At 40.2% G+C, this 12,945-nt stretch overlaps 1 protein-coding gene across 1 annotated transcript in view; it reads right to left on the reverse strand.

The window, feature by feature from the left end:
* Nucleotides 1-7,878: 7,878 nt before the first annotated feature.
* abcc9 (ATP-binding cassette, sub-family C (CFTR/MRP), member 9) overlaps nucleotides 7,879-12,945 on the reverse strand; it is a 209,767-nt gene continuing 204,700 nt past the window's right edge. Inside the window, exon 39 of the mRNA XM_084330742.1 lies at nucleotides 7,879-10,905. Within this exon, the coding sequence (XP_084186868.1) occupies nucleotides 10,768-10,905 (138 nt within the window). The 3' untranslated portion in view covers nucleotides 7,879-10,767. The remainder of the gene's footprint in view (nucleotides 10,906-12,945) is intronic.

The raw sequence follows: 12,945 nt of genomic DNA on the forward strand, positions 1-12,945 counted from the left end.
AGTTGCTTAGTGGAGTGGGAGAGTTTTTCGAGAGTTCAGGGCGCATCCCCAAGTCCTATTGACGTAGGCTGCCTTCCCTTCTTAGCCCATGGGCGGTTTGATCGATCTACTTTCATCGATCTTTCGATCGTTTTGAATACAGTGAGTTATTATCAGGGACTTTATTACTTTATACAATATATTTAGTGGATGTGTTGATTTGTGAGTAGAATATACATTATACAGTAAGCCTATGAGCGTGTATGTATTACTGTCAACGGTAGTTCTGATGCAGTTTAATCTACATTAGTATCTAGTTGTTAACTTAATATATTCATACCACTTAAATCCAGTCATTATTCACTTTCACTGTGGCAAAAAGTACAACTTTATTATGGGCCCTATAATAAACACATTTTGAAAAGAAGCCAGTAGGTGGCGCCATTTAGTAATGCATGGTATGGGACGGGCTCCGAATGAAACACAACCCTTTTCACTCGAAACCATTTGATCATGAATGAATGAATGAATGAAAACTTTATTTAACAGATTGCAGAATGGGTACAATACAGTACGGCTCAATACATACAATTGTTAAGGGGATGCAGACCTGAGAAAGACGTTTGTCTTGTTTCCATCAGGGTCCCCCATTTTCAATTCATATAGACATTTATGACATACACAACATACATGACATTTATGGCATAGGGACATATAGGTATTTAGTACTGATACATTTGTGACATAGGCGGTATTCAAATATACAGTACTGTTACCCCTAGATCCTGACAGAGTATATACATATGATGGGGAGGGGACTGTACATTAGGAGGGGGTGGGTGGGTGGGAGGGAAATATACATACGGTGGGGAGGGAATATATACATGCGGTGGGGAGGAGACTGTCTATTAGGAGGTGGTGGGGGTTTTGGGCATTTACGGTGGCCAGTTTCGAATTGCAGCCTCCCGTAGGTGCTCTTTAAGGGCGGTTTTGAATGTGGGCAGGGATTCACATTCCTTTACAGCTTTGGGTAGGGCGTTCCACATTGTTGTGGCATAATTGCGAAACGTGTTTAGTCCCTTGTTTGAGCCGAATCTGGGTTTAACATGATTTGTTGAGCTTCCTCTGGTGTAGTGGTTGTGGTATTCACTGACCTTTGGGAAGTATTTTGACATGTACATGGGCACCCCGGTCGTATAGTGTATCTTGTAGACCAGGCCCATTGCAAGTTGCTGTACTCTGTCGTCTACTCTAAGCCATCCTAGGTTGGCAAAGTGGGCAGGGGTGAGGTGGGTTCTGGGGTTCAGGTCAAGTAGTAGTCTGACCAGTTTGTTTTGTGATGTTTGTAATTTTGTTTTAAGCGCCTTTGAGGTGCTTTGGTACCATGAGGTGCACGCATAGTCATAGTACCCTTGAATGAGTGCTCCTGCCAGAGTCTTCAGGGTATTCTTGTTTACCAGAGAGGAGATCCGGTACAAGAATCTAGTTCGTTGGTTGACTTTTTTTATTACATTGGATGCCATTTTGTCACAGGAAAGATTTGCCTCTAGGATGGAACCCAGGTAGGTAATTTCGTCTTTCCTTGTGACAATATTGTCACCCACTGTAACTGAGAAGCCGTCGGTCTTGCTGAGTTTGTTATTTGAACCGAAGAGAATGGACTCTGTTTTGCCCATGTGTAATGATAGTTTGTTATCAGCGAGCCATATGCAGATTTTGCCTAGTTCCGTGCTGAGGGTTTTTTCAACCTGCAATTTGTTCTTGTCAGAGACCAGCAGGGCTGAGTCGTCCGCAAACAGGAACAAGTTGCAGTCACAGGCTGACAACATGTCATTTGCATAAATTAGGAAGATTTATCATTTTTAAAAGATACGCACAATTTATAATGCTTTATACTGTTTCTTTAAAAATACTTGGGTACAGAACCAAGCATTTCACTGTAATGTACACATGCACTTTATATGTGACAAATACAACAAAACTTGAAACTTTAACTTGAACAAAAGAAAGTCTAACATGGCCTATAAATACTTATACTATGGAATTACACACTACTTAATGTATTACATGGCCCATAATGGCCCCCAAACAGCATTGCCAATTTCAACAGACCCAATAACACTAGTCTGAAACGTGTTCGTTACTTCTCACATAATTGACATGTATTATACACGTGTATATGCACAGCTTTTAACACTGTGAATGTAAAGGTGTTGTAAGTGGTGTGTTTTTGTTCAAATACGTGTTAAATAGCTCTACATTCACTGATATAGAGTGTTTGGTGAGTAAAATGGGTCCAATCAGGAGAGAGAACCCTTGATATTTTTACTTATTTCTAGAAATCTTGCTGGCAGATTATTATACTTGTTTCAAGCACATTATTTGTTTTTATGTCAGTTCTCTCTCCTGATTGGATGAAGTGTAAACGGGATACTAGCAAAGGTATTTTCTGTTTACTGCAGAGCGGAGGGACTGGGAGACCCATGTTACTGACCAAACACTATCAGTGATGGCTGTCGGAATGTAGAGCTATTATTTTAACATGTAGAGCTATTATTTTAACCACTTAACTCCTCATAAACACCTATAGAATTGTGGAATTGGGGTCCTATAGACACAAAATAAGACTGAGAACCACTTGTGTATATTATCCATATGGTTATGGGGAGGGAAGAGGAAGGGAGCCCCCCCACCCCCATTGTTGTATATTAAAGTTGTACCTCCCCACGACCCATGCACCTTATGTGCTCCGTGGAGGACTGCGCACTGTGCAACAATGATTTTCACAAAAACAGGAGCACAGTCATACCATGTATGTGTGTGTGTGCATATACATGTACATGTTTGCACATAATTGTGTGTGTGTGTGAATGGAAAATGGCACAGGAGAAACGAACTAATAACAGGCTGACAGACTATCTCAGTTGAAGTACAGTACTGTACTATGCATTCTTCGAGACACTAAATCAAAACAAAGTGAAAAGAAAACAATTATTTCTTGAGATGAGACGTCCGTTTCAAACATGACAGGACAGTTATGGCGTGTGTATGATAGAGCAAAAATTATGAAATCCTTGCAATAGAATCTGTTTGGCATTCTGTTGGGCTGATAACCATGCCAAATGTGGCGGAATTACAAAATAATTTATGTATAATTTGATTTGATATAATTGATTCCGTTTTTTGGTGAGAAAAACTTTGTTCCTAGTTGGCAATTGCAATTTTAGCTAGCTGATATAGCTAACATTCGCAAACTTTAGGTCAGCAAATTTGTCTCATTTCTTATTATTAAACTGCAAAGAAAGTAATTGGACACTCTGCTTTCTAAATATTGGCACCAGCACCAGTCACTGAAAAGCCTATATCAGTCAACCACTACCCCTTACCAGATATGATCAGATTATTGTACCCTTGAGCAAGGCACATAACCTCTGTGCACTGGCAAAAGTTAATCTCAAACGGTTCTTAAAAAAATTAAGCACTTTGCATCAGCATTTCAGCCAGTCCAACATAATAGATAGTGTGTGTGCAATATATGTGGGCTAATAACCATTCAAAACACAATAGATCTCTGGGAATTTACTTAAAGGGGCCTAGCTTAGCACAAATGAATAGAAGCGGATACTGATCAGCTAGCCTGGCTTTTGGCCAAACATACCCCTCCCGGAGTTTTAAGCTAGGCTAGTGGTCCGTATCCACTTCTATTAATTTATGCCAAGCTAGCCTAGCTTGTAGCCGGATAGCTTTCTACTGAAAGCACAGAGAGGAAATTGGTATACATCTTCTTGTCTGACTCTGGAGAAGATGGTAACTGCATTTCCCATAATGTTGGCATGTTCCTCTAAAGCAGTGGTTCTCAAAGTGGGGGGCGCAGAGGCATGACAGGGGGGGCCTTGAGATTAATTTTTTTTTTTTTTTTTTTTGGATTACAGAAAATTATCACTAAAGTGCTATCTGTTGCAGCTGCACTGTTCTCCATGAAAATACCATATTTGGATAAGTTTGACCATTTCTCAAAATCTGAAAATCATTATTTAATAAAACACAGAAAAGGATCACCAAGTTACTCTCGATAAAAAAAAATTTACAGACAACATTGAGACAAAGCTTCCTGACACATCTCCATCCAAACTCTTGGAAGAACTAATTGAAATCTCATCTGATACCACCTGGAGAGCTAGTTTCAGAGTGTGGTGCTGAGTACCAAGTATCTCATGATGCAGCAGTTAAGGTGTTGATACCATTCAGCACCACATCTGTGTGAAGCTGGCTTTTCATCCATGACAGCTCTGAAAACAAAATATAGGGCCAAGTTGAGCCTTGAGGATGACATGCGTGTTGCCTTGTCAAAGACTGACAGCAATAAAGACTGTTTGCTTATTTCCTATGTTCGCTTTGTAAATTCCCAGTCACTGAGTGAAGATCTGCTGTTTTGCAAATATGTCAAAAACATGAGCTCTTCAAAATTATTGACAGTTACCTGACAGAACATGGACTGAAATGGGAGAACTGTGTGGGCTTTTGCTCTGACGGTGCGCAGGCCATGGCAGGGAAAAGGAGGGGGCTACAGGCGCTCATCAAGGGGGTCTCGCCAAACGCGCAATGGACGCACTGTAAATTCACAGAGCGCCAGCGTCAAGACAGCTTAGCCCTGAGCTGAATGAGGTTTTGACAGAAGTTATAAACGTGGTAAATTTCATCAAAACCCGAGCCCTGAAAGCGCGCCTGTTCTCTGCGCTGTGTGAGGAGATGGGAGCTGACCATTCTGCAGTGCTGTTTCACAGCGAGGCAAGGTGGCTCTCGCGAGGGAAGGTGTTGTCAATTTGAAAGGTCACGATATTGGTGTTATTTCAATAAATTTAAACATGGCCCATTTCATGACTATTTTGTTGGGGCGGGGGGGGGGGGGGGGGGGGGGGGGGCCCAAGATATTTTGGTCCGCCAAAGGGGGGCCTGACAGAAAAAGTTTGAGAAGCACTGCTCTAAAGGAACATGCCAACATTATGGGAAATGCATTAACAGTGTCCTAATTATTACTGTGACACAGGATGGCTTAGAGAGGCTGACCAGTAAGCGATCCCCGCCACCATCAGGAGGTAGGGCAAACAAACTAAAATGTATAGATACTGAATTTCCCCAATGGGATGAATAAAGTATCTATCTATCTATGTTATGAATCTCTTACTCAATTTAATCTTGTATTAATAAAACATTTTACACGACTAAGGTACCCAGGTACATGTCAAATTACTTCCCAAAGGTCAGTGAATACCATGACCACAACACCAGAGGGAGCTCCACAAATTATGTGAAACCCAGATTCGGCTCAAACATGGGACAAAACACGTATCGCAATTATGCCACATCAATGTGGAATGCCCTACCCACAGCTGTAAAGGAATGTGAATCACTACCCACTTTCAAAATCACTCTCAAAGAGCACCTACGGGAGACTGCAACAATCGAAACTGGCCCCTGTAAATGTCCTAACCCAACCCCCTCCAATGTACAGTAAATGTCCTAACCCAATAATACACAAGACCCTCTTCTTGGGACCAAGTAAGGTTTCGTGGATAATCCAATGTACACCCCCCCCCCCCCCCACCGCCAATGTACAGTTCCCCCACCCCACCTACAAACCTCCTCCAATGTAGTTTCTTTATCAAATGTATACTCTCTTTTTTAGACTATTTTTGTATCACAAACAGTACTGTATTTGTAAGTCTGGTATGTCATAAATGTATAGATGTAGCAGTACTGTCTATCTGTATGTCATGTATGTCATATGTTATGAATTGAAAATGGGGGACCCTGATGTAAACAAGACGAAAGTTTTTCTCTGGTCTGCATCCCCTTAACAATTGTGTGTATTGAGCTGTACTGTACTGTACCCATTCTGCAATCTGTTAATAACATTTTCATGCAATCAATCAAAACTATAGAGACAGAGCACAAATAGGTCCCGCCCACATCGGAGGAGAAAACATTCCATCTCTCTCCATTGACTTTGTCTTGTGTGATAGTGCCTCCTTGTCATTTTGGTCAGCTAGCAAACACCAGGAAAATACCTAAGATCTGCTGTGTGATGGGATGCAATGCCAACAGGGTAAAGAACCCAGAACTACGTTTTCATAAGCTTCCAAACCAAAAGAACTGAGCCTTTAAGAATGAGAAAAGTGGATTTAGGTGATAAGATGTGAGGCATCAGCAGCAAGAATGGGAAAACTGTGGTACCCTGACACTATGGCCTCTATGCCTACTTGTGTAGCAAGTCATGGTAAGCATTAAAAAAAATGCATCAGAAAGCTATAGCCTGCCCTACAGTATTATTTTTGCAAGTTTCTTAGTTAACACATTGGCTAAAATTGGCTTGATAACAGCTAACTTGCTCCATTGTAATTTTAGTTCAAATCTTTTCATTTGCCATAAACGCTACTTTTCCTCCCTCCTGTGGTGTGTCTAACCTGGAGATATTGACAGTATATTGTTAGTCAATATACCTTGGTCTCTGGTATAGACACAGGGTGCTACAATAATGCTTTGACATGCTAATATTAATATGTTTTTAATAGGGCTGTCAGTTTATCGCGTTAATTAGATCAATTAATTACACAGCAAATTATCGCATTATGAAAATTAACAAAAAATTATATTAAATTATATTATATTAAAATTGTAATGAACCAAATGAGAATATCAATTAATTTTTTTTTTATATCTTTGACTGTGAATAACACCATGCTAAAATTGACCAGACCTGAAAAATCTAAGCAAATTAATAGATGGAAGATGATTAAACAGAAGGTTTTGTAGAGTACTGCATTCTGCCATCCAGACACATGCAATTTTAAATATGATTATAGAATATCAGGCATAAAATGGTTATGCGATTAAAATGCGATTAATTAGATTAATTAATTACAAATCCTGTAATTAATTAGATACATTTTTTTAATCGCCTGACAGCACTAGTTTTTAATTAACTACAGGCATTTTGTTTGGTTTTCCCCCTCCTTGGTTACATATTACTGTGCCAGATTGTTTCCCCTCCAGTGGGCGTGGTTTTCAGAGTATGTGCTCTAGCTCTATATCAATATGTTAGGCAAATGTATTCCTCCAGTGTAGGCCATTTCAGTGTAGGCCAAATGAGACATTTTAATTAAACTGAATGTACAATCAATCACATGTTGAAAGACAAACATGTTGACGGAGGGGCAGCATAATGGAGAATGTGGTATTTGTTGGCATTTAGAGAATGAATTATCGCTTAATTTATGGTTATGAGGTTGGGCGTTATAATAATACCGTGATATGGAGTTCAGGGTCATAGCTCCCAGCCCCAACAGGGGGGTGTTATCCAGCTGTGATCTAACGAACATCTACAGTCATCTACAGTGCCCACCATCTCTACCAACATGTCCATGAGAAAGGCATCAAACCCCCCAAACTGCTCCAGGGGTGCTGCACTGACCTCTTACCTCACTGATGAAATACATGGGGGGGGGGGGGGGGGGTTGGAGGAATAAGCTGAAAGACAAATCTCAAATTTATTTCAAAAAGATTTATAATAAAGTAATATTCGAAGTGACCATCTTCACTCGTCAATCGATGTCCCACTAATTGCTAACGGTCCGAGACACCTGTAACGTTTCTCTCGACAGGAGTGGAGGTGAGTTTCGGGTCAGCAACGATGATTGCAGACAGACAGAAGGGTTAGTTGGCTTCGGAAAACAAGGCCTGCAACACCCGACAGTGTTTGTACTAATGTAGATGCTGTGGAAATAGAATCAACAGAACTGCAGACTTTAAACCCTTTCACTGCCACACTACAGAAGGTTAACCCTTTACTATCACCTTACTAGGTGATAGTAAAGGGTTAACCTTCTGTAGTGTGGCAGTGAAAGGGTTAACCTGCTGTTGTGTGACAGTGAAAGGGTTAACCTTCTGTGTATTGTAGCAGTGAAAGGGTTAGCCATTTGGTAGTGTGGCAGTGAAAGGGTTAAACTCCGGTGGTGAGCTTCGGCATGTGTAGGCTACGCCACAACAACCAACCGCTCCCACCCGGTCGATTTCTCATTGAGCGCGATGGTAATGTCAGTTCTATCGATTCTTATTCTGTGGTAAATACACGACATCTAAATGGAACACATAAAAACGACCCAGGTCTATGCGCTAATTGCGTTTCAAATCCTTGCATTTTTTTTTTTTTTTTGCTTTGATCGATTGATCTTTCTTTGCATAATGGCATTAATGGAAATCTTTTGTAAAAGTACAAAACCCAGCCCACTTAAAAACATACTTTCTTATTGCTTACATACAAGTGATAAAGAGTATTACAATTGATACATAATTATAGTACATATGATCTGATACGTGTAACAAAGATATAATTTTAAACAAAATAATTAAAGACTTGAAATCATATTCATAGAAAATATCCTTATGGGACCCAGTTGTTAGATCAGTTTCTAGATCAATCAATTAATCAATCAATCAATCAATCAATTTGACAATAAAAAGCATCAAAAACATAAATATATAAAAAGCTAAATTGATTGATTGATTTGATTGTTCGATTGACATGATGGTGTGGCTGTGCTGGTCTGGTTACAGATTTCACTCTTGACCAGCTATGGAACTTGGGATGGATTTTCAGCTCTAGCCTGGGAGCCATTATGAATTGAAAATGGGGGACCCTGATGTAAACAAGACGAAAGTCTTTATCTGGTCTGCATCCCCTTAACAATTGTGTGTATTGAGCTGTACTGTACTGTACCCATTATGCAATCTGTTAATTAAAGTTTTCAATCAATCAATCAGGTCTTTTTGGATGCCATCTCGCAACCATCTCCTCTGGGTGGCGACACATCGGGCAACTTTTTGGGCAACATTATAGGGCAATATGCTCGCCAACAGGAAATTAAGTGAGACAGAGGAAACAATATACAATACAATTCAACTGGGCAACAAGAGGTTGTCATGCGATCAGTAAAAAACATGTTGTCCAGTGTTGTCCAACAATGTTTCCTAAAAGGTTGCTAAAAGGGTTCACCACCACACCTCCACGTCAGATCTTAGCCATGTCAATCAGTGGCTAGTGAGGTCATTTGCACCTAGTCTTACTCTTGAAATAGTAGCCAAAGGCAAATGGCCTTAGTGATTCTACTCCTGGCTCTGAAGAATCAAATGATCAGTTTGTTGAGTAATTGATCGACTGATTGATTGATTGATCAGTCTATCTATCAGTTGATTGACAGGCTGGCTAAAGGCTGATGGTGATTACATGTTTATTGAGAAGATTTGACCAAGCAGCAATCAAGCCTTTGTTTTCACTTGGTGTCTCAATGCCCTGTGGCGGCCATTCTGTGTCCCTGCTAGTAAGTGTTCCTTTGTACTGAATTCAGGGGCTTGTATTTATCAAACTTCCAAAAGGGTTGGGCACCGAGAACCGGTTCTAATAGGAACCGGTTCCTAACTTCCGGTTCTGGACAACATATTTGCATTTCGATTCTTAATTTCGATTTTTTTTTAACTTTGTTAATTAATACCCTAGTTACAGTACAGCAACCAAATTAAACGGTATCAAGTCAACTGACAATGTGAATAGTATGAAAAAAAAATAAAAAATCCCGCGAAATAAGCTGTGACCTGTTTTGACCTGCACCTCAAAGAATCGGAATCGAGAATCGTTTAGAACAGGAATCGAAATGGAGAATCGGAACCGGAACCGGAATCGTTCAAATCCAAACGATGCCCAACCCAGTGACCTAGGATCAGACTGCTCAGGTCACATGACTGCAGGGGTGCGTTGCTCATGGGACGGGGTTGTGAGCAGAAGCACGCACACGCACATGCACGGATGTGCACGCGCGTGCACACGGGAATGCGCTGCACTCGACTGATGCGCCAACTCGCTAAGTACCCACCTGGCTACTTTGCATAACAATAGTGCAGGTCGTCAGGTGTGTTCAAATACGTTCTCAGATACATTCACACAAAACTTGTGAATGAAATGTGTTACATTCCATTCGTAGAGGCAATTAGGCACTGTTTTTAGTCTGTGCGTATGCGAGGGAACATTTATGCGCACGCACACGTGGCGTCATTAAAACACTGTGCAACCAGCTTTGAAATCAGCAACGCACCCCTGCATGACTGTATAATTATATTATACACCATCACTATGACTGATCTCAGATCAACACTCCTTTGATGCTTGAGAATTACAAGTCGTGGACAAACAAAATGGCACAAGTGGAAACAACCCGTGGATTAATCGTCTTGACTATAATGATCGCTAGTGTGTGTTGCCTTCCGCTGAATACACACGGTGTGCTGCACTCAAGAACCAGAACCACTTAAAGAGAACACGTCACACGTTCCTCAGGTGTACAATCTCACAATTGAGACTAAATATTCGAACGATGACGTAACAAAGGCTATACTGGCCACTGATGAGCCTCTGGGGTTCTAGAATTCCCAGATGGAATCCAGAGAGAACGCACCAACGTCAGTTTATGCCTGAAAGGGTTACGCGTTATAGACGAGCGAATGGTGACAGTCTACAGGGGTTTCTCTTTCCCTTTCACAGCCTGCCTCGCTACTTCAACCCACCCGTCAAAGACACTTTTGTCCAGGTGTGCACGGAACGTCTCTGTCCAGAGTCTTTAATCTTCAGGATTTCCCCCGGCTCACCGAGAAAACAACCCCCGAAGGAAACACCGGTCTGTATATCGGCTCTGCCGATTGATTGACAGGGCTGACCGACGGACAACTGCATGGGCGGGTCTACATGTCGGCCTTGACAAAGGAGGCGAACATCCCGCCCTCTCGCTCCAGCAGAGTCTCGGGCTTGTCGTATTCTAGAATGTTCCCTCTCTTCATCACTATGACCAGGTCAGCAGTCAGGATGGTGTGGACTCGATGCTGAGAGTGCAGAGAGAGAGAGAGAGAGAGGGAGATCAGCACCAGACAATAGAAATAGTGTTTAATAAGAAGCTGAAAAAATATAGTTTTGAATTATTACATAAATCACTTTTTATCTTCCATCTGTTTATTTTTTTTATACATCCTCATTTATAACTATTACACTGAATAGTTTCAAAGTACATTTGAAAGTACATGTGAAAATACATTTGAAAGTAAACTTCTTCACTTTATAATCTGACATGTTATAATCCTATGTTAACATTTTAAAAGATTTAAAAAACAAATTGGCAATGTTGAGCTCAAAATATGCTTTTAATTAGGGATGTACCGATACTGATACTGGTATCGGATATATCAGTCCAAACCCAGGCTAAAATAGAATATTCGTATTGGAGAACATACTAAATCTGATACCAAGAAACACGTCTAACATGCCATAAATCAAAGCAAAGCAACTTGATTTGCTGCATTTTTGACACGTTAACTCTCTTAAATGGAGAAAAATGGACGATTCTTTGTCCAATGACCTCAAAATTATGGTCCAAGTCTATACTGTTCAAGTATCGGATCGGTACTCGGTACTCGGCCAATACTCAAAGCCCAGGTATCTGTAACGGGACTGAAAAAGTTGGATCAGTGAATACCTACTTTTAACCAGTTGGTTGTACTTACCCTAACCCACTTAACCCTTTAACCCTAACCCTTAATCTTTACTGTACCCTAACCTTAACCTAACCTTATAACCACTACCCTTCTTTGCCATAACCTTACCCTAACCAGGACTAGTATGTGAGTCCCAAAATGTCAGAATATGACATGTAAAAAATAGAGTATGTTGGTACAAATAACACTGTTATGTCTGTGATAGTGATATTTCAAGCAATGTTGAGAAATAAAGAAAAAAGAAAGAAAGAAAGAAAGAACAAAAGAACGAATGAAAAAAGAAAGAAAGAAAGATAAAGAAAACATTGGTCCTCATTCTCGAACGGACATATACGTAAAACTTACCAAGGAATTCCTTCGTAACTCGATTTACGTACTTAATCAGCATTCTCGAATGGCTTCGTATTGTAAGTTCTTTGTAGGATTTATGTAGGATTACGTACTAAAAAAGTTAATCGGACGGACCGGTGTGCGCCTGTGATTTCAACAGCTTTCTCTGGGACAAGTCATTGGGGATTGCCGATACTACCGACATCCGTGGAATTAAATAATTATAATGATTATTAATACAACAATATTTGTATCATTAATAATTACGTTTTGCATTTATAGTCCTGACTCAATGAGGCATCGTGAGTATTACACACACACTGCAAACTAAATAAATAAGAACTAAACCGATCGCCGCGGATAGCTACTGTATAGTGGAATATACTGTATTAATATGCCATATACTGTCTTCTTCTCTATGATATTATTTATTGTTGGTTTGATGTATTCCTATTGCTAAATTTGCGGCTTAGTGAGGCAGCCTCAGCGCACGAGCACACACACACATACTGTATATGTGCAAAATTAATCGTTCCAGCAAAGTAGGCTATTATTCTATTATTCTAATCACTTGTTTTATTAGGTATTGTAGTAGTAACTTCTACTGTAGAACATGACATCAAGTTTCAAGTTTCAAGTTTCTTTAATAGTTGTCATACAGAAGTACAGAATACTTTTATACAAAATGCTTCTTACTGTTACGCTCCAGAGACTGTGCTAGACAAGATAAGTATGAAATAAAATAGTATAGCATGTAAAATAGAAGTAAAAATAGAGGTCACAGTGTTCAGTATAGACATATGTACAATGTTCGATGCAGAATAGAAGTAACTGAGTTACCATACAATATACTATGCAATGTACTAATATACAATACTATATAGTGCAAAGCAGAAATGGGATGGTACAATTTAGGTACAATTTACAGTAAGGTGTACGAGTTGTAGTGCAAATGTGTTTAGGTGATCTAAAGTGTGGAGAGTGGGTGCTGCAGTGTGTTGTTTGTTTAAAGTGAGTGTGTGCGTGTGGATGTGTGTGCTGTGT

The sequence above is a fragment of the Notolepis coatsorum genome (assembly GCF_963971535.1).
Source record: "Notolepis coatsorum genome assembly, chromosome: 15".
NCBI classification, from domain to species: domain Eukaryota; kingdom Metazoa; phylum Chordata; class Actinopteri; order Aulopiformes; family Paralepididae; genus Notolepis; species Notolepis coatsorum.